This window comes from Ornithorhynchus anatinus, chromosome 6, assembly GCF_004115215.2.
Source record: "Ornithorhynchus anatinus isolate Pmale09 chromosome 6, mOrnAna1.pri.v4, whole genome shotgun sequence".
Lineage (NCBI taxonomy): Eukaryota > Metazoa > Chordata > Mammalia > Monotremata > Ornithorhynchidae > Ornithorhynchus > Ornithorhynchus anatinus.
The window spans coordinates 17,372,962-17,399,295 of record NC_041733.1 but is presented as its reverse complement, the minus strand read 5'-3'; the positions used below and the strand labels follow the sequence as shown (position 1 = coordinate 17,399,295).

The window sequence follows — 26,334 nt, the reverse complement described above, 5'->3', positions numbered from 1 at the left end:
GGAAAGTCACTTAACTTCTCTGTGCCTCAGTTACCTCATCTGTAAAATGGGGATTGAGACTGTGAGCCCCACGTGGGTCAACCTGATTACGCTCTCTCTACCCCAGCGCTTAGAACAGTGCTCTGCACATAGTAAGCGCTTAACAAATACCAACATTATTATTACTATTATTATTACAATGCCTGGCACATAGAAGCACTTAAATACTAAAATAATAATAACAATTATTATTATTATTGTTGTGGTTATAATCAGTCTCAGATGGGGCTCATGGTGTTAAGTATGCAGGAGAACAGGTATTGAAGCCCCATTTTACAGATGAGGGAACTGAAGCACAGAGAAGTTGAGCTATTTGCCCAAGGTCACCTGGGGTTAGAACCCAGATCCTCTGACTCCCAGATCAGTGTTCTGTTCTCTAAGTCACACAACTTCTCAGCACTGAAGCATGAAATTTTCCTCCATAATAGCAACTACAGCAGTTATTAATGTGCTAAGCCCTGGGGCAGATACAATGTCTGTGGGCTCACAGTCTAAGAGGGAGGGAGAGCAGGTATAATAACAATAATAAATGGTATTTATTAAGCACTTACTATGTGTCAAGCACCCTACTATGTGTCAAGTACTGTTCTAAGCTCCCGGGTAGATGCAAGCTAAACAAGTTGGACACAGTCCCTATCCCACACGGGGCTCCCAATCTAAATCCCCTTTTTACAGGTGAGGTTAATGAGGCCCAGAGAAGTGAAGTGACTTGTCCAAGGTCACATAGCAGACAAGTGGCAGAGCCTGGATTAGAACCCACGACCTTCTGACTCCCAGGCCCGTACTCCATCCACCAGGCCGTGCTGTTTCTTATTCTCATTTTACTACTGAAGACTGAGGTAAAGAGGTGGTTCAGTGGTTTGCCCAAGGTTACAGAAGGTCAGTGTGTCAAAGCCGGGGCTAGAATGTGGGTATCCCAACAACCAGACACACCCTCCTTCCACACCTCGACATGCTTCTCCTGTAGCCCTTGAGAACAACCTCAGGTTGACTGAAGCGTAATGAGAGGTGTTGAGGTTGCCCCAGATTCAAGTTGCTCTTGGTAAAACCTTCACGCAATATGATTTTGCTTCACAATAATAATAATTATGGCATTTGTTAAGCACTTACTATATACCAAGCACTGTTCTAAGTGCCGGGGTAGATACAAGGTAAGCAGGTTGGGCATTGTCCCTTGTCCCACAGGGAGCTGACAGTCTAATCCCCATTTTACAGATGAGGTAACTGAGGCCCAGAGAAGTGACGTGAGCAGGCAAGTGGTGGAGCCGGGATTAGAATTCACGTCCTCTGACTCCCAAGTCAGTACTCTTGCCATTAGGCGTTGCTGCTTCTCTTCATTAGAATCTGCTTAGAGAAGCTGGGAAGTGAGACCTGATTCTGGGACTTCAGTTCACCTTCAGTGGCCCATAACTGCCATCTTCAGTGTTGAACAGCTTTAATGGGTTGGCTTCCCTTCCTAAACTAGTACCTGAATGAGTTCCTCTTCTTGAAAAATACTGGACAGGCTTAAAAGTCATCAGCTGTAGCTCTCCCATGACCTACAGCCACAGACTTTTAAAAAAGTTTTTAAATTTGTTATGTGCTAAGCACCTTCTATGTGCCAGGCACTGTACTGCATGGCCTAGAGGCTAGAGCCCGGGCCTGGGAGTTAGAAGGTTATGGATTCTAATCCCGGCTCTGCCAAGTGTCTGCTGTGTGACCTTGGGTAAGTCACTTTACTTCTCTGGGCCTCAGTTCCTTTTGTCTGTAAAATGGGGATTAAGAGTGTGAGCCCCACATGGGACAGGACTCTGTCCAACCCGATTATCTCGATCTATCCAGCACTTAGAACACTGCCAGGTGCATAGGTAAGTGCTTAACAAAAACCTTGATTATTATTACTCAGCGCTGGAAGTAGATGTGAGATAGATGGACACAGTCTAAATCCATATGGGCACACAGTCTTAATCCCCTATTGATAGATGAGGTAACTGAGGCAAAGGGAAGTGAAGTGACTTGCCCACGGTCACCGAGCAGACGAGTGGCGGAGCCAGGATTAGAACCCATGTCCTTCCGACTTCCAGGTCCACGCTCTATCCACTAGATCACTCGCTTGGGAGAGTTTGTCAGGAGGCAGGATGCTGTAGGTCGAGATATTCAACCTTCATGGAACCACTGTGGGGAAATCAAGCAAATCGAGTGGGGAAGTGGTCTCCCTCCAGGTTTCTAACTGGGAAATAGGTTTGTAAGGCTGAGGAGAGAGTGGAGAAAAAAGGGAAGAATAAAAGAGGAAGGAAATGATCTCTTAAAGCTGGTCTATTTCAAGCTTCGCAAACACTGAGAGGAAAACCCCAGTGAAACTGGATCAGATTTGTTTACGGCTTAGAAATTATTGACATCTCCCTACAGTGACTTGAGTAAACTGGAATAGAATCCTTGGACTGAAAAGAAATTTTAAGAAAAACGTCAACTTGTCTTTTTCCCCTGCCCTGGCATAGTAGTAGAAGTAATCAATCAATCAGTGTATTTATTGAGCACTAATTGTGTGCAGAGCACTGTACTAAGTGCTTGGGGAAAGTGCCCAATACAACAGAGTTGGGAAGCACTTTCCCAGCCCACAAGGAGCTTAACCGACTGCAGTGATAACAGTATTTATTAAACACTTACTGTTTTCAAAGTACCATACTGAGCACTGGGAAAGAACTATACTGGTGAGAAAGCAGCATGCCCTAGTGGATACAGCACCGCCTGGAGTCAGAAAGACTTGGGGTCTAATCCCGGCTCTGTCATTTGTCAGCTGTGTGACCTTGGGCAAGTCACTTCACTTCTCTTTGCCTCGGTTGCCTCATCTGTAAAGTGGGGGATTGAGTAAAATGGGGATTAAGACTGTGAGCTGTATGTGGGACAGAGACTGTATCCAATCTGACAATCTCTTATCTTTCCCAGGGCTTTAGAACAGTGGCTGGCATATAGTAAGTGCTTAACAAATACAACAATTATTAATTATTATTATTAATAAACAGGTGGGAATTAGATAGTCCTCTGGCCCCCAAGGGATTCAACAGTCTAAGTATAAGGGGAAGAAGGGAGAGGCCAATTGAAAGTTAAGGAAAGATGAAACAATAAAACACTAAAACAATATAAGATAAGGAACAAATCTGCGTAAAATGAAAACCAAGAGAGGAAAGAAAAGTTAAAGGATCCTGTGGCTAAGAGAAGCATAGAGAGCTGGGTTTGAGAAGTCAGAGGTTCATGAGTTCGAATCCCAGCTCTGCCACTTAGCTGTGTGACTGTGGGCAAGTCACTTCACTTCTCTGTGCCTCAGTTACCTCATCTGTAAAATGGAATTAACTGTGAGGCTCATGTGGGGACAAACCTGATGACTCTGTATCTCCCCAGCGCTTAGAACAGTGCTTGGCACATAGTAAGCGCTTAACAAATACCAACATTATTAAGAGGATGCATTTACACCATTTGAGCAGGGACAGTGATAATTATCATTCATTCAATCTGAGTACAATAAAGTTGAAAGTCACCCTAGAGGAATTTACAGTCTGTAGAATCATTCCCATTGTTATATTCAGATCCTTCATTTCTCCCCTAAGGAAAAATTTCTAACAATGAAGTTTGCTGGATCCTGGAATAGGGTTAGTGAGGAAGCCATTGAGTTTTGAAGTCCCAGAGTCTTCCCAGATAAGAGATTCTGACCTGCTGAGTTGGTTACAGAGTACCAGTTCTTATAAATAGGAGGAAAGAAAAGAAAAAAAAAGTCAGATAGAACCTCTACTTACACTTGCCAGAACCTTAGTTTACATTTAAGGAGGAATGTGGGAAACGTGGAGAAAATATTAAAAAGGGATCAAGGATTTTGGAGCAGAGGGTCTGAGAAAAGACCACAGAACCTAGAATATTTTAGCCCCAGAGAAGAAATGCCTAATTTTCTAATCCCCACTCCACCCATGGCTTACTGTGTGCATTGGCAAGTTCACTTAATTTTTTCAATGCCTCAGTTACCTCATCTATTAAAATGGGGATTAAATACCTGGTCTCCCTCTACTTGCTCTGTGGTCCCAGACTGGTTCAGGGACTGTGTCCCACCTGATTGATCTGTATCTAACCCAGCTCTTAAAACAGGGCTTGACACATAGTAAGTGCTTAAAAAAACACCATTAAAAATGTCTGATAGATTATCAGTGATAACAACTATGGATCTGCAAGGGAATCTTAAAAAATCAATTAATTTAACCCCCGACCTCAATTAATCAATGATCGAATGAACGAATCAAGTAGTCAGTCATATTTATTGAGTGCTTACTGTGTTTATAGCACTGTATTAAGTGCTTGGGAGAGTACAATATAACAGAGTTGGTAGCATGTTCCCTGCCCAAAGCAAGTTTACAGTCTAGTCTTCAAGGGGGCAACTCTAAATCAACCCAAACAGAGCGGAATCTATACCACTTTTTCTTTTAATAAGAACTGAAGCGATAAGAGCTCCTCTTTGGTAATCCATTTCAGTGTTTAATAAGCCTCTCTGTCAGGAAGCATTTCCTTACATCTAATCTAAATCCATCCTGCTTTAGTTTAAGCCCATTTCAACTTGTGCTGTCCTCAACAGCGTGGAGGAACAGCTGGGACTTTCATAAACTAGGGAGGCAGTGTGGAACAGTGGAAAGAACGCAGATCTGGCAATCAGGAGGCTGGGCTTCCCAACCTAGCTCAGCCACAGGTCAGCTGTTTGACCTTGGGTAAGCCACTTCTTACTGCCGTGGTGCAATCTTGCAGTGGATATCCAGTCCCTGGTTCAAGATTCTGTCTCTAATGCTGTTTGATAAGGAGAAGAAATAATGGGGAGGTGCAGGTTACTGTTTTCTGCACCCCTCAATCTCCCCCATCCTTCCATGATGCTACTGCAATAATCGATCCACTGTACTGAGCACAACAATGTGGCTTAGGGGATACAGCCCGGGCCTGGGAGTCAGAAGGACCTGGGTTCTAATACCAGCTCTGCCACATGTCTGCTGTGTGACCTTGGGCAAATCACTTTGCTTCTCTGGACTGCAGCTACCTCACCTGTAAAATGGGGGTTAAGAGTGTGAGTCCCGGGTGGTTCAGTGGCTGTGTCCAACCTGATTAACTTGTATCTAATCCAGTGCTTGGCACATATTAAGCACTTAACAAATACCATAATTATTATTATCATTATGTACACAGATCACTATACTAAACACAATATAACCAAACAGACACATTCCCTGCTCACAGTGAGCATAAAGAAGTCTTCCAATATGACCATATTTCAGACAAATTCCCTGCCCACAGTGAGCATAAATAAGTCTTCCCTAAACCCTCCTCTCCTCTTCTCCCATTCCCTTCTGCGCCACTCTTCCTTGCTCCTTCATTTATCCTCCCTCCCATCCTCACAGCACAGATGTATATGTCTAGAAATATCTGTAATTCATTTATTTATTTATATTAATGTCTGTCTCCCCCTCTAGACTCTGAGCTCATTGTGGCAGAATGGTCTGTTATATTGTACTCTCCTAAGCTCTTAGTTCATTGCTTTGCATACAGTAAGTGCTCAATAAAGATGATTGATTGAATGACTACAAAGCTACAATGGAGAAACCAAGGGGAAAGAGGCACGTGAGGAAGCAAGGGAACCCATTTAAGTCATGAAAATGGGCTTCTAAGTAGGAGGGAGAACAGGTATTTCATCCCTATTTCACATTTGAGGAAACTGAGGTGCAGAGAAGTGAAATGACCGAGGAAACACAGCAGGTTAAGTGGCGGAGCTCAGATTGGAACCGGATTGGAATTATATCTGCAATTTATTCGTTTATATTACTGTCTGCCTCCCCCTGTAGACTGTAAGGTTGTTGCAGTCAGGGAATGTGTCTGCTTATTGTTCTATTGTACTCTCCCAAATGCTTAGTACAGTGCTCTGCTCTGCACACTGTAGGAAGCAGCGTGGCTCAGTGGAAAGAGCATGGGCTTTGGAGTCAGAGGTCATGGGTTTGAATCCCGGCTCGGCCACTTGTCAGCTGTGTGACTTTGGGGCAAGTCACTTAACTTCTCGGTGCCTCAGTGACCTCATCTGTAAAATGGGGATTAAGACTGTGCGCCCCACGTGGACAACCTGATTCCCCTGTGTCTACCCCAAGCGCTTAGAACAGTGCTCGGCACATAGTAAGCGCTTAACAAATACCAACATTATTACTGTAAGTGCTCAATAAATACGATGGAAGGAATGAACCCAGGTCCTCTAACTCCCAGTTTCATGCTTCTTTAGCTAGGCTGCACTGCTCCCCAGAGATAGAGAACTAGGGAGTCATCTCCCCCAACTCTAGCAATACATTATGGCTCCTTTGCTGCATGCTAACCCCTGCCCTCGCTGAAACGTCCACCTCCCCAATACTTAGCCCAGCCCAGGCTGTCTGAGATGGCAGTGCCAAACACGCTGGCTCTACTGAATCATGCAGAGAGAGCTTTTAGGACATAGACAAAATGCATGACATTTGCGATCCATTCTAAATTTACCTCTTGGCCCCACAGAAACCAGAACAGAGTGCACCTCTCATCCTCTTCATCTCTTCATGGTTTGAAGGATTCTTAACCCGCAACAGCCCGTAAAGTTGACAGAAAAAAATGACTTTTTTACAGCTGTCATTAACCATAATGAATTCCAAAAGGCAGTGGAAGCCTGACCCTTCTTTTCCTCCTTGTCCAGACACCCATTTATCACTGGCCCTGGATCCCAAAATTCACAATTATTGGCCATTTTCTATTCTTAGCTGTGAAGAGAGGAGGATTTCGATTTACCTCTCTGACCAAATCAGCCAGAATACTAAGAGCTGATGTGACCAGGGCTGTGGTCCATATTCTGTCTTTATCATTATTATTATTATTATTGCTTTATAGTATTTGTTAAGTGCTTACTATGAAGGAGGGCCCTGTTCTAAACGGTGGGATAAATATAAGCTATCCAGTTGGACACAGTCCATATTCTGCAAGGGGCTCACAATCTTAACTGCCATTTTACAGATGAGATAGCCGAGGCACGGAAAAAGTGAAATGACTTGCCCCTGGTCACACAGCAGGACTGGTGGTGGAACTGGGACCGTGCTTTATCCACTAGACCATGCTATTTTCATTAGCTCCCTGGAAAAGGTTTCTGGGGAGTCAGTCTCTTCTCTTTTCCCACCTCTGTGGTCTCTTCCTTCTCTGCCGTTTTTCTTTGAGGGAGGGAATCTAGGTCGAAGGTATTGGTCTTCGAAAGGTCCCTGGGCAGCAAGGTAGTAAGAAAGCAAGAGAAAGATCTAATAATAATAATATTAATAATTGCGGTACTTGTTAAAGCTCTTCTGCGTGCCAAGCACCAAGTTAAATAGATACAATACAGTCAGATAGGGCACCGTCCCTGTTGCACGTGGGATTCAAAGTCCAAGAGGAGGGGAGGATGAAGAAAATAGGTATTTATATTTAACACCCATTTTACAGATGTGGAAAGTGAGACACAGACTTGTTCAAAGTCCCCCAGCAGGCAAGTGGCGGAGCTGGGATTAGAACCCAGGTCTCCTCACTTATATTCCTGTGTTCTTTCCATGCTAGTTATCCCTCCAGGAGAGCAATTATTAATGCTCTAACTTGCAAATTGCCTGAAAAGACCTTGTCCAGATTTCGTAGGCAAAATTAAATTATATGAGACAATTCATGCCGATATGTACCTTTCGAGCTCGGTGAGGTCAGGGAATGTGTCTGTTATTATTGCATACTCTCCCAAGCGCTTAGTACAGCATTTAGCACACAATAAATGCTCAATAAAATATGATTGAATAAATGAGTGAATGTTTACCTCGCCTGACTGCTTCATGCATCTTGGGGAAATCAATTGCTACCCTAACATACATCATATTAGCCGGAAATAGGGATCAAGAGAAAGACAGATCAAAATTACATGACTCCCAGAACTGATTAAATCTGTACCTAAAACACAGGATCCGGCTGTATTTACAGCACAGCTGAAGTAGTAATACTGATACTTGTTAAGTACTTACTATATGCCAGGCACTGTACTAAGCACTGGGGTAGGTACAAGATAATCAGGTTGGATACAGTCCCTGTCCCACATACAGTTCACAGTATTAATCCCCATTCTACAGATGAGGTAACTGAGGACCAGAGAAGAGACTTGCCCAAGGCACACAGCGGATAAGAGGCAATGTTGCCTACTTCAACGAAGCATAATTGGGGGAGAAATCAGAGAATAGGGAAGTTGATTTTAGTTTAGTTTTTGGTTTGGCAATACAGTGAGAAGCAACTTGGCCTATTGGACAGAGCGTGGACCCGGGAGTCGGGGGACCTGGTTTCTAACCCCAGCTCTTCCGCTTCCTGCTGTGTGACCTTGGGCAAGTCGCTTAACTCCTCTGTGCCTCAGTTTCTTTATCTGTAAAAGGAGATTTAAATCCTACTCCTCCCTACTTAGTCTGTGAGCCCTACAGGTATGCTATTGATGCCTGTCTACTTGCTTTGTTGTTTTGTTGTCTGTCACCCCCCTTCTAGACTATGAGCCCGTTATTGGCTAGGGATTGTTCTCTGTTGCCAATTGTACTTTCCAAGCGCTTAGTACAGTGCTCTGCACAACAGTAAGTGCTCAATCAATACAATTGGAATGAATGAATGACTACAAGGGACAAGGACTGGGTCCAACCTGATTAACCCGTACACACCCCAGCTCCTAATAAAATGCCTGGCCATCAAGCAATCGTATTTATAGAGTGCTTTCTATATGCAGAGCACTGTACTAAGCGCTTTGGAGAATACAATCTAATAGAGTTGGTAGACACGTTCCCTGCCCACAGGGAGCTTACAGTTTTAGAGGAAGCTTCCGTCTAGAGTAGTAAGCACTCAACAAATTCTATAATTAGTAGTATTATTGCATTCACCAAGGCGATTAGACTGTAAGCCCCCCCCCCGATTAGACTGGAAGCCCGTCAAAGGGCAGGGACTGTCTCTACCTGTTACCGATTTGTACATTCCAAACGCTTAGTACAGTGTTCGGCACATAGTAAGCGTTCAATAAATACAATTGAATGAATCAATGTATGAATGATTAACCAGAGTCGACTAAACTCTCAAGTGGGCAGGATAAGATGCCCTGGGGGACAGCTCCCTCATCTCTTAGCTACACGACCTTGGTCACAGAGTCTTAGTCTAGTAATGAATCAGTCTCCCTCCTATCTGAGGGCGGCACGTCTCTCTGAGACCGTTATCTGACTGTGAGCAGATATGGCAGACAAAGCGGTGACCCATAGACCCTATCGATTGGGTGCTGGCACGGGAAACACGACTCTCTGGTTTGGTGTGAGACCAGAGGCTGGTGCTGTTGGGATGGTGTCTATCATTCATTCATTCGTTCCATAGTATTTATGAGCGCTTACTATGGGCAGAGCACTGTACTAAGCGCTTGGAATGTACAGTTCGGCAACAGATAGAGACAATCCCTGCCCAGTAACGGGCTCACAGTCTAAACGACCTCCCACCGGGTGTGCTGCGCTGTACCAAAGAGTGCTCTGCGCTTGGTAAAGCGCTCAATAAATACCATTAATTGATTGATTACTGAACGTTTAGGAGAGCACAACAGAAGCCCGTCTGCCTACAGGGAGCTTGCCACTCTAATGAGAACTTAGCCTCAGACACGACCCAGACCTTTAACTCAAGCCAAGGTTTTGGGTTCCTGAGGTCTCAAAACTGCATTTCTCGAGGCGAGACATCCAGCGCTAGGACTTCTGCCGGACCCGAACACTTAGGTTCATATCTTTAATTTATCTTCTTAACTTCCGATCTCCCCTTCTAGACTGAAAGCTCCTTGTGGGTGGGGAATGTATCTGTTATTGTTATACTGTGCTCTCCCAAGCACTCAGTACAGTGCGTTGCACACAATAAGGGCTCAATAAATGCAATCGACTGACTGACAGACTGATGATATCTTGCTTGCAGTCACTCTGTTTTCAGCTCTGCCTGCATCTGTTTGGGTATTCTGCTGACATCCCTTATCTGCTCAAGTCCAGCAAGGAGGAATATTATTATATTGCTGTTATTGTAGTCATTAGCTCACTTCTCTGGTGCCTCAGTGACCTCATCTGTAAAATGGGGATTAAGGCTGTAGGACAGGACTATGTCAAAACTGATGGTTTGTATCCTCCCCAGTACTTAATACAGTGCCTGGCGCCTATTAAGTGCCTAACAAATACCATAAAATAATTAAGCTTCCACAATTCCTCCTTGAAGGCCCTGACATTCAGTCTCGGGGCAGGTCAGCCAGTTATGTCCCTGAGGGAAATCACCAGGAAACTCGGAGCAGAGTCAGCAAAGACTAGGAAGAGCAAGGAAACAACCTTCAGCAGCGCAACCCCAGGAGGCCCAGAGGAGAAGGAGGTGATCTTGGAGAGGGGGAGGAGGAATTTAGGGATTCCTAGAAACATGAAGCCAAAGCCGGGAGCCTAACGCCATACGTAGACCCCTTCCAACCTCCTACCGATTCTGCCGATCCCTCATTTTGGGTGGGGGGAGAGGCGAGAGCGCAAAGACGGCCGGTCTACCACCATTTTCCCTCGCCCCTACCGCCATCCGCTGTTCGCTCAGCATTCAGGGCGGCTTAGTGGATAGAGTACGGTCCTGGGAGTCAGAAGGTCAGGGGTTCTAATCCCGGATTCGCCACTTGTCCGCTCTGTCACCTTGGGCAAGTCCCTTCACTTTTCTGGGCCTCAGTTACCTCATCTGGAAAATGGGGATTAAGAGTGAGCCCGACGGGGGATAGGGATTGTATCCAACCCTATTTGCTTATATTCCCACCCAGCGCTCAGTACAGTGTCTGGCACAGAATGAGCACTTAATAAATACCACAATTATTATTATTCAGGGAAGGAGAGTCTCTTTTGGAATCCCGACATGCTGGCGCTAGGACTTGATTTTGCAGTTCCCCGGCAGGATGTAGAGCCAGGAAAGCCCAAAAAACTCGCAGGCAGAAGCTTCCATCCTAAGCAGTCTGGCTCCGTTACATAAGCCAAAATGAGAGCCAAGGCCCTCTGGCTGGCGGCTCCACCCGAGCCTCTGACGGAGAACGAGCAGAGGAAAGCGGATCGGAAGCAGGGTAGTCCAGGAAGTGCTGCCGGACCACTTTAGCTTCTCTCCCGTCCCCCTCTTTCCACACATCCTGGCCTTAAAGAATTGCAGAATCCTGGGGTTGTGAGGCCCCAGAGGAGCTGAGCTAGACCAGGACCCTGCTGTGAGAGACGCTTTGAATCGGGAATAGCGGGCAGCCAGTCCAACGGCAGTTCTACCTCCTCTCACAGTAATAATAATAGTGATGGTATTTGTTAAGCTCTTACTGTGTGCCGAGCACCGTTCTAAGCGCTGGGGTAGATACAAGGAAATCAGGTTGTCCCACGTGGGGCTCACAGTCTTAATCCCCATTTGACAGATGAGGGAACTGAAGCAAAGAGAAGTTAAGTGACTTGCCCAAAGTCACACAGCTGATAAGTAGTAGAGCCGGGAACAGAACCCACAGCCTCTGACTCCCAAGCCCGGGCTCTTTCCACTAAGCCACGCTGCTCCTCATCCCCTAAGATGGTTCTGAGAAGCGGCTTGGCACGGTGGAAGAGCACAGGCCTGGAAGTCAGAGAGCATCACTTCTAATCCGGGCTCTGCCCCTTGTCGGTTGCGTGAACTTGGGCAACTCACTTCACTCCTCTGGGCCTCAGTTACCTCAACTGGAAAATGGGGATTGAGACCGTGAACGCCACGTGGGACGGGGACTGTGTCCAACCTGATTTGTCTGTATCCACCCCAGTGCTTAGAACAGTGCCTGGCACATGGTAAGCGCTTAACAAATACCACAATTATCATCACTGTGTTCTTGGCACAGAGTAAACACTCATCAAATACTACTAATATTATTGTTATCGTTGTTATCATTATTCACATGATGCATAAGGGGCCATTTCCGTTCGGGTCCGAGAAAGAAAACAGGCTAGTCCGCAGGGGCTTAGGAACCTGACTTCGGGTTATGCTTAGACAAGCGTAGCTAATCCTCTTAGAATTGTGCTGAACCAGCTCGTGTTCTTCTACCACCCTGCCTGGGCTCTGTCTGCCCCATTCTGTGATTCTCAAGCCCCTTCCTTAATTCCTCTGTTGCCTCCGCATCTTGGGAAGCCCACATCTCCGGGCTCGACGCTGACCTAAATCACAGCCCCCTCATCCAAGGGGGCAGCTGTCTCTCCGTGGGGGCGACCGGCCACTTGAGGGGAAGCAGGAAGAGCATGGGGAGAGCATGTGCGTGGCCATCTGCGCGCCGACCAGGGAGGCTGTTCCCAAAGCAGATACCGGGGGCGAGCGCTGGCACTCGCACACGCTCCCCGCTCCCATCCCTCCCTGAGTCGGACCCGGGCGATGGGCGAACCGGGTTTCATCCCGTGGGATTCTGGCCTAGTGGATAGAGCGCGGGCCAGGGAGTCAGGAGGATCTGGGTTCTAAATCGGGCTCTGCCACTTGCCTGCTGTGTGACTTTAGGCAAATCACTTCACTTCTCTGGGCCTCAGTTACCTCATCTGTAAAATGGGATAAGCAGGTGAGCCCCATGCGGCCTACTGGATATGAGCAGGGAATGGGAATGTCTCTGTTTATTGCTGTATTGTGCCCTCCCAAGTGTTCAGTACAGTGCTCTATAAATATGATTGAGTGACTGAATGGGTTAAAAAGACTTGGGTTCTAATCCAGGCTCTGCCACTTGCCTGCCGTGTGGCCTTGGACAGATCACTTCACTTCTCTGGGCCTCAGTTATCTCATCTATAAAATGGGGGTGAAAACCGTGAGCCTCATGTGGGACAGGGTCTGTGTCCGACCTGATTAGGTTGTATCTAGCCCAGCACTTAGAACAGTGCTGGACACACAGTAAGCGCCTAACAAATTGCCGTCATTATGATTAAGCAGCGGTCTACGGAGTACCACCGGAGAGCTCTCAGCCAGTACCGACTCTCGGCTGCACCGAGGGAGGGGGACCAGGGAGGATCAGTTATTATCAGATCGGTAATGCCCCGATCTCACCCCACTGGTCCTTGTTTGATAGATTTTATCGGGGTGGGGAGAGAAGCCACCGCCCCACTAAAGAAGGAGGAGGCTGAGGGCGGGGTCGCCCGCCTGGATCCGTGAGCCTCTAGGGATTAGTCAGGAAAACCCGGGCCAACGCCGGGTCAGGTGAGCCGGTGTCGTCGAGGTCGGAACTCCTTGCCGAACCTCACGAGGCAGACCCACCCAAGGGGCCTCCGAATGCCACGTTGGGACTGTTCTGACAAAACGCCAGGGGGCCGGATTTTGGTGAATGTCCCTATTTGTCTAGGGACTTAGACCAACGAGGCTATTGGTGAAAAAAATCTCAATCCCTGAGGGAGCACAGACGCTCTGGCTTCAATTGTGCGTGCCTCCCCTAGATTCAGCCTTGCCACTTGGCATGTTCCGGCAGGCCGTTTGGAAGCTCTGTGTGGCATGAGGTATGTGGGTCCTCTCGCAGCCTAGAGGCAGAGAGAGAACGTGGTGCCCTAGCCCCCTCTTCGTTTCTTTCCGCTAAGATCTCCCAACCCTCGGCTCTCTCCATCCGATGACCTGCGTCATCCGTCTTTGCCCTTTTCTAGTCATCCCCTATCCTCCTCCATCCTCTGCCTCTCACGGTCTCTGGGCCATGCTGCTTTTCCAACTCAGAACTCGGACCTATGTCAGGGACCGGTTCAAGTGGTTCGTTGTGGGCAGGGAATATGTTTATTCTTGTACTGAACTCTCCCAAACACTTAGTAGAGTGCTCTGCACACGGTAAACGCTCAATAAATTCGATTGAATGAATGAATCTCTCCCACACCATTCCAGCACCATTCCAGTTATCCTAGAGCCAAGTACCCACCTCCTCAAGTGGGTGTTGTAAACCACTTCTTCTGTGTGCCTCTGCAGAACTTCACCACAGAGTTTGTCTCACCTAGCCAAAGTGAGTGCTTAATAAATATGCTTACTGCCTGAAAATGTCTTAGCTCGGAGAGCAGGTGGGTTGAGAAGATCTAACAGAATGCCGGAAGGCAGAGGGTGGCTTAGGTAGAGTACGGGCCTGAGAGTCAGGAGGATCTGGGTTCTACTCCCAGCTCTTCCACGTGTCTGCCGTGTGACCTTGGGTAAGTCACTTCACTTCTCTCGGCCTCCGTTACCTCATCCGTAAAATGGGGATTAAAGAGTGTGAGGCCCATTTGGAACAGGGGCGGTGTCCCACCTGATTAACTTGTATCTACCCCACTGCTTAGAACAGTGCTTAGTTAGCGCTTATCAAGTAGCATAATTATTAATTATTAGGTACCCGCCTGAGACCCAGTTGGGACGGTAAGACCATTCCCTCATATCCCCCAAGCCCCCCCACCTCCTACCCCTCCGCATTAGCGGAATCCAGACGGGAGGACAGAGGCAAGATGAGCTTCTCCAGCCTTTTGGCTAAGAGACGAAGCCCCGAGCATTGAGTCAGCGAGGATGCCATTGTGCCAAGGCTACTGGGGGAACCGTGACCCCTCACTCGCTATCTCCGTCACCCCGGCGGCACAGTTGATCCAAGGCCACGAGCTATCTTTCCTTAAAAAAGAAGAAATTAGTCTTTACGATCCCCATCGCGGTGACCACGGGTGACTCGGTGCTGGCTGGATATATTTATAATCTAAAAGCGTGATTCCCCACTGTTGGCACAGCCAAGGATCCCCCCGCCCGCCTAGGTCGGCTGAAAGCTGCAGAAGTCTCTGGGCCCCCTGGTTTTCTCTGGGGCCGGCCCACCTCGGCGACTAACTCGTTACATAAGCGGGCCAGTGTCAGATTATCGCTTTCCAGTTATCTTGGTGCGTGAAGTTGTGCAAGGGGAGAAAGTTCAAGTTGAAGCAGAATCACAGTAAATAAACACAAGCCCAGGCCCAGGAGCAGGGCAAGTCAGTATTCAACTCCCACAACCCAAGCAGGCTCTGGGCCAGAGCAAGAACAGGGGGCCAGAGGGTTGAATTTGGGCTATTGGTGAAGACTTTGTGGCCTCGGCGGGGACCCGGGCACCACGCCTGACCACCGGAGCAAGGGAGCTAGACCACCTGGAATCGAAGAGTTTTCGGGTGATGAGGAAACGCATGGAGCGACTCACAAGTGACTACCAATCCCATCAGGCAGAAAGGAAAGTTGTTGACGTGGAAATTTATAGAAGCATGTATAGAACGTGGACCTGGGAGTCAGAAGCACCTGGGTTCTAATCCCAGCTCTGCCACTTGTCGGCTCTGTGACTTTGGGCAAGTCACTTCACTTCCTCTGTGCTTCAGTTACCTCATCCGTAAAATGAGGATTAAGATGGTGGGCCCCATGTGGGACAGAGACTGTGTCCAATCTGATTGGCCTAGTGTAAAGAGCTCAGGCCTGGGAGTCAGGCAACCTGGGTTCTAATCCTGGCTCCGCCACTTGCCTGCTGTGTGACCTTGGGCAAGTCACTTCACGTGTCTGTGCCTCAGTTCCCTCATCTGCATAATGGGGATACAAGACCTGTTCTCCCTCCTACTGAGATTCCGAGCCCAATGTGGGATCTCATATCTACCCCAGCGCTTAGTACAGTGCTTGACACATAGTAAGTGCTTAATAAGTAATGCAATTATTATTAGCTTTTTAGAAATCCACACTCTGGAAGCCTATCACCACTCTTCCATGATTCTCTCCAAAGTCAACAGGTGGCTCTAAGATGATTTCAGACAACTGCATAAGAATCCTAGGATACAGTCTTCAGGGACTACAGATTTTCATGTTGTACTTTCAGGAAATTTAAGTCACCTTTCATCAGAAATGAGGAAAACTGAAGGCATGTTCTGAAGAGCAGTGTGGCCTACTAGGAAGAGCATATGTCTGGGAGTCAGAAAGACCTGGATTCTAATCTCAACTCTGCCACTTGTCTGCCGGGTGACCCTGGGCGAGTCAGTTAACTTTCCCCACGTCTCAGTTACCGCATCTGCAAAATGGGGGCTTAAGACAATGAACTTCATGCGGGACATGGACTGTGTCCAACCTGATTAGCCTGTATCAACCCTAGGGCTCAGTACAGTGCCTGGCGCATAGTAAACACTTAACCAATACCATTAAAAAAAAGTTATTTTCATGATTTAGTGTATCATGGACAAGCAGGGGATTTAATCTCGTCGTGGGACCGAGTGATCTCATCTTCTGGCCTCAAGTTTCTCCCCCTGGCCTCACAGAGGGATACCGTCCAGTGGGGTGGATCGGATATTTAGGAAAATGTCCAGGTGAGCAGAACATGACCTAGCTCTGAAACTGATTTCCTTGCCTCCTCATTACCGTATGACTCATAAAAGCCTCCAGATTTATTGTAAGATATTTCAGCCACAAATGATAATCTCCCTCCTTCCTTCTTTCCTCTTGATTGATTTTGTTACAAGTGAAACAAAAGAGCAACCAAATACGCCTCCCACAGACGGCAATTAAAAACAGCCATTGGATTGTTTTTCTCTCTTTCAACTTTCCCTCCACCTGAGCAACACCTTCTCCAAGTTCCGTGACCCCGGGTGATCGACGGAAATACTGACTTATGATCTGAATAATAATAATAATAATAACTGTGGTATCTGTTAATCACTTGCTATGTGCCAAGCACTGTACTAAGTGCTGGGGGCAGATACAAGATCATCAAGTCCCATATGGGACCTCCAGTCTAACTAGGAGGGAGAACTGGTGTTGAAACCCATTTTGCAGTTGAAGGAAAGGAGGCACAGGAAAGTGAAGTGACTTGCCCAAGGTCACACAGCGGGAACGTGGCAGAGCTGAGATTAGAATCCAGGTCCTCTGCCTCCCAGGCGCGTGCTCTTTCCACTAGGCCACAACGTTTCCGAAAGCCAAACTCGTTGGGTCACAAACAATGAGCTGTCCCATTTTGGGATACCGAGAAAGCCCAATTCCTATTTCTGGGTGTGTGGACAAGCATCTAAACTTAGTAGATATGCGGACTTATAAATGGGCCTAAAAGGTTATGTTCGCTAATTTATTTGGGTAGTTACATGAATCATTCATCAGGCCCTGGAGCACACAGACACGTAGACAGAAGCACCCACCACCCAGTTTTCCAAAAGGCTTTATTTTAGATCAGCAGATGCCCCGTATTCCATAAGAGGGCAGGGTACGTGTTTACACACGAACGCAAACCCACGTATGTCCTGGCGAACGTTACAGTGCCATCAAGAAGGGCCCGAAAAAGGTCACGGATGAAAAACTCACTGACCTCACCTAATAATGATAACAGTGTTAAGCACCGACTAGGTGCTAAGCACTGTGCTAAGAGCTTGTGTAAATACAAAACAATCAGATCAGACACAATCCCTGCTCCCCATGGGGCTCACAGTCTGAGAAGGGAAAACAATATGGCATTGATTCTGCTCTTAAGTATACAAGGTTATACAACACTCTCTAATAACACCCCATGGGAAATAGCAACACCTGTCAATGACAGGTCTACTTTGGTAACTTTTTTTTCTAGATGTATATTTTTTTAATTGGTAAATTCATGTCTTTTAATTAGGGGAAAAAGTGGCACCAACTCCTGTACTGATATTCCAAACGGAACAAATATGCCAGAAACAATTCCAACAAAAACAACCTCCCACTCATCCTCGACGGGATTCAGGCCAGGGATCGCGTGTTCTTACTCTGTTGTACTCCCCCCAGGAGCTTAGTTCAGTGCTCTGCGCCCAAAAAGTGCTCGATAGATTCATTCATTCATTCAAAAGTATTTATTGAGTGCTTACTATGTGCAGAGCACTGTACTAAGCGCTTAGAATGTACAATTCAGCAACAGAGACAATCCCTGTCCAGTGACCGGTGATGGATTGATTGGAACCTAATCCTGCCACCTGTATGCCGCTCCTCCTGCCTGTATGTGATTGGACTTTTCTGAACACACTCTCAGGATGAGGTGCCATCTGGCACCCCCTACATGCTTGATGTTCTTGGAACGAGGCTATTAACAGAAACCTCAAGTACAGTTTCAGCACACCCCAAGGACCCACGTTAGAAAACTTGCCGCTCGACGCAACCCACAGGAGTCATCCTTAGGAGTTCAGGATGAAGGAATGGTGAAAGGAAAGAATACTTCACAAATATACTTCTCTGATTCCATCCCTTCACTGATTCCCCGATCCGTCATCCTGCTCAGTATAGTGGTCCTAGCTTTTCCTCAGCGTGGGCATGGAATGTGACAATGTGCTCTTCCAAGTGCTTAGTACAGTGCTCTGCCCACAGCAAGTGCTCAGTAAATATGACTGACTGACATTCTTCTGGATTTAAAGGTACAGGGCAGAGTTCCTATGCGATTGGGAGAGGAAGGATGAAACTACTTTTCTGGGTACAGTAAACGAGTTCCCTGAAAGGATCCCTTGTCCCACAACAAAATGGAATTGATTTTGCCTCTCTCTTGTGAATGTAACAGCTTTGCGGAAAATCTTCCTCTAGACTGTAAACTCGTCGTGGGCAGGGAATGTGTCTGTTCATTGTTAGTGCTTGGCACACAGTAAGCGCTCAATAAATACGGTTGAATGAATAGTCCTTACTCTGCCCCAAATCCAGAAATCCCCGGGGCCAAGACTGAAAGACAGAATTCTCTCAGGACTGTGCACGAGGCCAGAGAACATGTATCTTCCACTTCTCACATCTAGCCTGGAAGCACTGGGTCCCCCAGGACCTCAACAGTTACTTGGTGTTGAAAGCACATGAGAGGGTCATTCATTCATTAAATAGTATTTATTTAGCAATTACTATGTGCAGAGCACTGGACTAAGCGCTTGGAATGTACAGTTTGCCAACAGATAGAGTCAATCCCTACCCAATAATGGGCTCACAGTCTAAACGGCAGGGACTGTCTCTATCTGTTGCCGACTTGTTCATCCCAAGCGCTTAGTACAGTGCTCTGCACATAGTAAGCGCTCAATAAATACTATTGAATGAATGAATAAACGTGAAATAGGGTTAGTGTCTGCCCACTGCCCTGTCCAATCTGGCGGAAGACGAGAGCCCCAGGATCACTCATTCAATCGTATTTATTGTACTAAGCGCTAGGGAGAGTACTATACAACAATAAACAGGCACATTCCTGGTCCTCAATGAGCTTACAGCCCCCAAGTGCTTAGTATAGTGCTCTGCGCGGGGTAAGCGCTTAATATATACGACTGAATGAAAGAATCAGGGATGTCAGGGTACCCGATGCTTAGTACAGTGACTGGCACATAGTAAGTGCTTAATAAATATCATAAATATTATTATTATAAGCATGAAATTTAGGAGCTCAAAGCTGTAAGGCCTGAACCTACAGAAACATTGCATTCCCACCTACCAAATGATAACCCAGTGTAAAGCACAGAACCTGGAGCTGAGACTTCTGGGTTCCAACTTACTCGACTTCCTTGTATCGACTCCAGCGCTTAGAACAGTGCTTGCCACATAGTAAGCACTTAGCAATTATTATTACTGCTCACTATCCCAGTTTCTCGGGGCCTCAGTTTCTGTTGTCTTTGGGTCATCATATCTGTAACCCAGAGTTAGTAAGCACTTTGAGACCCTCAGATCTAAAGAGTTTCTCTGAAACAACGGTCATGTCGGCATGGGGCAGAGAATGTGTCTACTGTATTGTTATATTGTACTCTCCCAAGGGCTTAGTACAGTGCTCTACACACAGTAAGCACTCAATCAATACGGTTGGCTGACTGACTGACATGGGGCAGATATTTATTCTTTGAAAGAAGTCTCTTTAGAAAATTCTACTCTTTGGCCTAGAGAAGCAGCGTGGCCTAGCGGAAAGAGCACCCTGAGAGTCAGAAGACTGAGATTCTAATCCCAGCTCTGCTATGGACATGTTGTGTGACCTTGGGCAAGTCACTTCACTTCTCTGGGCCTCAGTTTCCTCATCTGCAAAAGAGGGGATTCACAGGCTCACTTCTGTTTCTATAGTCCTAATCCATCATTTCTTGGCCCATCTGGGCTGAATTGTCATCAAAGGTACTTGGGATAAATCCCCCTACGGTCAGCTGTCCAACAAGCCAGATAAGCAGTGTGGCCTAGTGGATACAGGATAGGCCTTGGAGTCAGAAGGACCTGGGTTCTAATCCAAGCTCCACCACTTGTCTTCTGTGTGATCCTGGGAAAGTCGCTTTACTTCCTCTGTGCCTCATTTACCTTATTTGTAAAATAGGGATTAAGACTGTGAGCCCCTTGTGGGACGGGGACTGTGTCCAACCCGATTTACTCGTAACCACCCTAACGCTTAGTACAGTGCTTGGCACCTAGTAAGCAATTAAAAAATATCATTATTATTATTATTATTATTATTGTTAGAGCCATTAAGACACAGGCAGATGCTGGGCAATTCTGCCAGTTTGCCCCATACAGGCCGGATTCTATACGGGGGTTAGCTAAACCTAAATTTGAGCTGATGAAACAAAAAACAGAAACCTGTTCTCTGGGTTTTCTAAAATTAGTTTTGCCTATTTCTGTTACAAACAGTCTTAAAAACATATGGGAAGGGAGAAACTCAAGCAAAGGCTTCCTGAAAGTTAGAATTGGCTGAAGATAAAATTCCAATTGCTGACAAGATGGCCATTTCCCACTAATTGGTAGCCAAGTAGATCACAGAAGGGTAATTCAGATCCTCATGGATCAGAACAGAACCACACGGCATCCCATCTGCTCCAAAATGCAGAAGCAGCATGGTGAGGTGGATAGAGCACAGGTCTGTGAGTCAGAAGGTCAGGGGTTCTAATCCTAATTCTGCCACCTTTCTGCTGTGTGACCTAGGGCAAGTTGCTTCCCTTCTCTGTGCTTCGGTTACCGCATCTGTAAAATGGGGATTGAGACTGTGAGCCCCATGTGGAACAGGGACTGTGTCCAATCCAATTTGCTTGTATCCACCCCAGAGCTTAGCACAGATCTTGGCACAGAGTAAGCACTTAACAAATACTATTATCATTATGATTATTATTATGATTATTATTAAAACATCTCTGGGAAAGCCCCTCAGTGTAAGATCTGCCCTCAAGTCCCTACGGATGGAGAATTTTCACACGGATCCCATTATCACTTCTGTGAGTAATTATCAATAATAATCATAATAATTACTTGATTTGATGCCACCCTCTCATTTTCCAAAAGTTATCTTATTTGTCCTCACCACATATCTGTGAGGTAGAAAGGAGCAGGTATAAATTACCCTGGATTTTCAGATGGGGAAACTGAGACCCAGAATTTTGAAGCCTAAGGTCCAGACCCATAAGGTCATCAGGAGCTAAGCTGCGACTAGAACATTAGTTTCCCAGTCCCCACCATTCTATCTACTAGAACCACTATCTCCAAATACAAGAATACAAGAGCATAAGCAAAGCCAAGGCGACTCAGTCCATCAATAGTGTTTATTGAACGCTGACTGTGTGCATAGCACTGTACTATGTCCTGGGTACAGTGGAAGATTGGATCTTTCAGCCCAGTATTTTGTCTCTTTCAGGGGTAACAGGACACTTGCAAGACCCATGTGTTGGTTTCCCTCCTTTTTTTTAATGGTATTTATTAAGCGCGCACTCCGTGCCAGGCACTGTACTAACAGCTTGGGTAGACGCAAGCTAATCGGGTTGGACACAGTCCCCGTCCCACACGGGGCTCACGGTCTTAATCCTCATTTTACAAATGAGGTAACATGCGCAGATAAATTACGTCACTTGCCCAAGGTCACACAGCAAAAAGAGGGCAGAGCCAAGATTAGAACCTAGGTCTTTCTGATTCAGGCCTGTGCTCTATCCACTAAGGCCATGCTGTTTCTCAACATTAATGTTCTTCCTAAGGGTTTAAGGATATACCAACCACCACCCCTGAAACTGCATCCTCCCACTTTTATCTTTCCTTCTGGTAGGCCCTTGGGACCTCTCCACTACACCCCCATTATGAGATGAAGTGACTCACAGGTGGCAATACCCACAGGCCACATTTGCCACAGATTAAGGGTGACTCCCTTCTACTTCTGCTGTGAAGAGACACACGAGGAGATGGGTGGGGTGCTCTAGAAGCTCTCTTCCCCCCACCTTTTCACCCCCCTGGGGCACTGAGGCTGCCCAAGCAGAGCTTGGGTAGCTAAGGGAAGGGACATAGACAGGAGAGCGGGGAAAGAGGTGGTCGGTCAGTCTGTCAGTCACATTTATTGAGCGCTTACTGTGTGCAGAGCACACAGAGCCCACCTCAGAGAAGCAGAGTGGCTCTGTGGAAAGAGCACGGGCTTGGGAGTCAGAGGTCGTGGGTTCTAATCCCGGCTCCGTCACTTTTCAGCTGTGTGACTTTTGGCAAGTCACTTCACCTCTCTGGGCCTCAGTTCCCTCATCTGTAAAATGGGGATTAAAAACTGTGAGCCCCACGTGGGACAACCTGATTATCTTGTATCTCTCTCAGCGCTTAGAACAGTGCTTGGGACATAGTAAGTGCTTAACAAATGCCATCATTATCATTATTATTATTATTACAATATAACTATTATTGAAACCGAGATCTCGACTGCCTCCCCAAGGAAGCAGGGAGAGGCCGGAGGGAGGTAGGGCATAGAATCAAGAACCTGTAATAAGAATTAAATGCTTAGGGCCAGTCCTCACCACCGGAAAGGGGAACGGGGTCCCTTCTGAGCTCGGTCTGTCTAGATCCAGAGCTGAAAAAGAGTTTTCTCTCCTCCGGGGGACCACTCTTAGTGCACAGCTTGGTGCCCACCACCAGAATCATCCTGAAGTGTGACAACTTCACCCCAACAGTGCCTGGCAGGAGTTGGTCTGACTTTCCAGGCTCCGACACTGCCACAGGTGGCTCCAAGTCCCAGAACCGGAGTAGCAGAGTATCCAGGGAAACAGTTGGAGTGGGATCCCAGGTGGGCAAGGGAAATCCCTGCCCCAGATGATCCCCAAATCACACAGATCACCTCTCCTCCACATGAGTGATCACAACCTCTTTGGGCTATTCTCTTGGGACGTAACCCAGGCACCAAACATAGCCCTCTGGGACTCTCCCAAGAGGCGGGGAGATCCCAGAAGGAAGCAGAGCCAAGACAGACTGGGCAAATAATAATAATAATCATGGTATTTGTTCAACTCCTACTATGTGCCAAGCACTGTTCTAGGTGCTGGGATAGATACAAGGTAATCAGGTTGTCCCATGTGGGGCTCACAGTCTTAATCCCCATTTTCCAGAGGAGATAACTGAGGCCCAGAGCAGGGAAGTGATCTGCCCAAGATCACGCAGCAGACAAGTGACAGAATCAGACAAGCGGTGATTTTAACCACATGTGGCGAGACGGTGGGACGTGGACTGTGTCCATCCTGATTACCCTGTGTCCATCGGGGAAGCAGCGTGGTTTAGTGGACAGAGGAGGGCTTGGGAGTCAGAGATCATGAGTTCTGATGCCAGCTCTGCCACTTGGCTGTTTGACTCTGGGCGAGTCACTTCACTTCTCTGTGCCTCAGTTCCCTCATCTGAAAATTGGGGAATAAGACTGTGAGCCCTATGTGGGACAACCTGATTACCTCGTATCTAACCCCGTACTTAGAACAGTGCTGGGCACATAGTAAGCGCTTAACGAGAGAAGCAGCGTGGCTTAGCAGAAAGTGCACGGCCTTGGGAGTCAGAGGACGTGGGCTCTAATCCCGGCTCCGCCACTCATCTTGCGCCACTTGGACAAGGCGCTTAACTTCTCGGTGCCTCAGTGACCTCGTCTGTAAAATGGGGATTAAGATTGTGAACCCCAAGCGGGACACCCTGATTACCCTGCCAGTATCCCAGCACTTAGAACAGTGCTTGACACAACAGTAAGCGCTTGACAAATACCCTGATGATGATGACGATGATGAACAAAACCATGATTACTATTATTATTATTACTTCGCATCGCAGCCCAGTGTGTAGCACAGCGGTAGGCATTCAACAGCTACTACTGTAAGCAAAAAAAAAAAATCCCCCACACAAAAACAAGTTGCCAGGCAATACAGGTGTGTGTGTGTGTGTACGACTGACCTGTGGTAGAAAAGCAGGATGGAGAGCACGGTCAAAAAACGCCCCCCACAAAAACAAGTTGCCGGGCGATAAAGGTGTGTGTGTGTGTATGACTGACCTGTGGAAGAAAAGCAGGATGGAGAGCACGGTCAAAAAACGCCCCCCACAAAAACAAGTTGCCGGGCGATAAAGGTGTGTATGTGTATGACTGACCTGTGGAAGAAGAGCAGTATGGAGGGCACGGTCAAACAATGCCCCCCCACAGAAACAAATTAAAGGTGTGTGTGTGTGTGTGTGTGTGTGTTATGACTGACCTGTGGAAGAAGAGCAGGATGGAGAGCATGGTCTGGTCAATGTTGCGGTTGCAGATGCCTTGGTTGAGCAGGTAGCAGGGATCCCGGACGACGGGCTCCAGGGAATCCTGCCGCATGATGCTGTCCAGTTTGTCGGCGTTGAGGTTCTCGAAGACCAGCTGCTCCCGCAGCTGCCGAAAGTTGCTGACGGTGGGGCTGGCGGGGCTACGGGCCCCGTCCTCGACTAGCCCACTCCGGTTGGCCAGGTCGAGGCAGCAGCTGCAGCAGTCCAGCCCGACGGGCGAGCGACACTCCTCGGAGGGCGACAGGGACATCCTCCCTCCTCCTCCTCCTCCTCCCGGTGCTCCTCCCGGTGCTCCTCCCGGTCCTCGGCCTCCTCCCGCCGAACCGCAGGTGCGAAGCCGGTCCCGGGGTGGGCAGGGGGCGGGAGGACGAGGAGGACGAAGAGAAGGCCCGATCCAGGACTCCCCCAACCCGCCGTGCCGGAGGGGGCCGCAGGGACCCCCCAAACCTCGCCGACGGTCGACGGACACACACCTTCCGCCCTACTCTCCGCCTCTCCGAGCTCGCTGGGCCCAAAGCCACCGGCCGGACGGTTCCCCGCTTCGGCCGCTCCTGCGGGGTTGCCTTCCTTCTCCTCCTCCTTTGGAGGCGGCTGCTGCTGCTGCTGCTGCTGCTGCTTCTAGTCCGTCTCGTCCTCCTCCTGCTGCTGCTGCTTCTAGTCCTTCTCGTCCTCCTCCTGCTGCTTCTAGTCCTTCTCGTCCTCCTCCTGCTGCTGCTTGTTCTGCGACTGCTGCTTTTTCTGTTGCTGCTTTTTCTGCAGCTGCTGTTGCTGCTGCTTCTGCCGCTTCTGCAGCCGCCGCCTATGGTGGCAGAGATCACGAACCCTTACTAAGTTTTCCTACTCCCTGCCCACTCTCGGAACTGAGTGTCTGGCAGCAGGGTGAAGAATCCGAAACGTGTCTCTCTCTCTCCTCTCTCTCCCTCTCTCTCTCTCCCTCCCTCCCTCTTTCCTCTCTCTCCTCCCCTCTCTTTCCTCTCTCTCTCCCTCCCTCTCTTCTCCTCCCTCTTTCTCTCTCTCCCTCCCTCTCTCTTATTCTCTCTCCTCCCTCTCTTCTGCCTCTGCTTTCTCTCCTCTTTCTCTCTCTCCTCTCTCCTTCTCTCTCCTCCTTCTCTCCTCTCTCTCTCTCTTTCTCCCTCCTCTTTCTCTCCTCTCTCTCCCTCTCTTTCTTTCTATCTTTCCCCTCCCCCCACCCCCCGGGTTACTTTCAACTATGGCAAAAGGAAAAAAAAAGAAAAGGAGAGGACTGTGACAGAGTAGAAACCGCTCCTGCGGAGCAGGAAGAAAAAAATATCAACAGCTGCTTATCAGTTCCCTAGCACAGTGCAGAGTTCTGCACACACACACGCACGCGACATATACCCTAGTCACTCTTGTTAGGGCAGCCGGGCTGGGATCCTCTCTCTTTCTCCCACTCCCTTCTCTCTCTCTCTCTCATTGGTAAAGACTCATCCCCGTTTAGAAAGCAAGAGGCAGCCGTCCCCCTCCTACACCTCCACATGCTGTCTGGTTTTCCTTGGGAGGAGGGAGGCAAAAAAATAAAATAAAATGCAGCGGCAGGAAAAACAGATCAGACCTGCTGCCTCTGCTGCTGCTGCTGCTGTATACTTGAGACAGGTTAACCTCCCCAGGAAGTCCAGATGGAAAAGAACTGTCAAATAAGTGAGTCTTCCCACTAGCCCAACCTCATTCCACTCACATGGCAACTCTCTGGTGGGCCAGGGGGACCTGAAATCTGGCTTCTGCCTGGAAAAGAGTGAAGGATGTCAACCTGAAAAAGAAACTCCCCGTGGATACCTGGAACAGACCTCCCAGCTCTGCCTGGATGGGAGTGTG

General features: G+C 47.8%; 1 protein-coding gene across 1 annotated transcript in view; it reads right to left on the bottom strand.

Annotated features, from left to right (window-relative positions):
• TSC22D3 (TSC22 domain family member 3) overlaps positions 1-25,112 on the bottom strand; it is a 132,404-nt gene extending 107,292 nt beyond the window's left edge. Inside the window, exon 1 of the mRNA XM_029067498.1 lies at positions 24,438-25,112. Coding sequence (XP_028923331.1) covers positions 24,438-24,751 — 314 coding nt within the window. The 5' untranslated portion in view covers positions 24,752-25,112. The remainder of the gene's footprint in view (positions 1-24,437) is intronic.
• Positions 25,113-26,334: the final 1,222 nt, after the last annotated feature.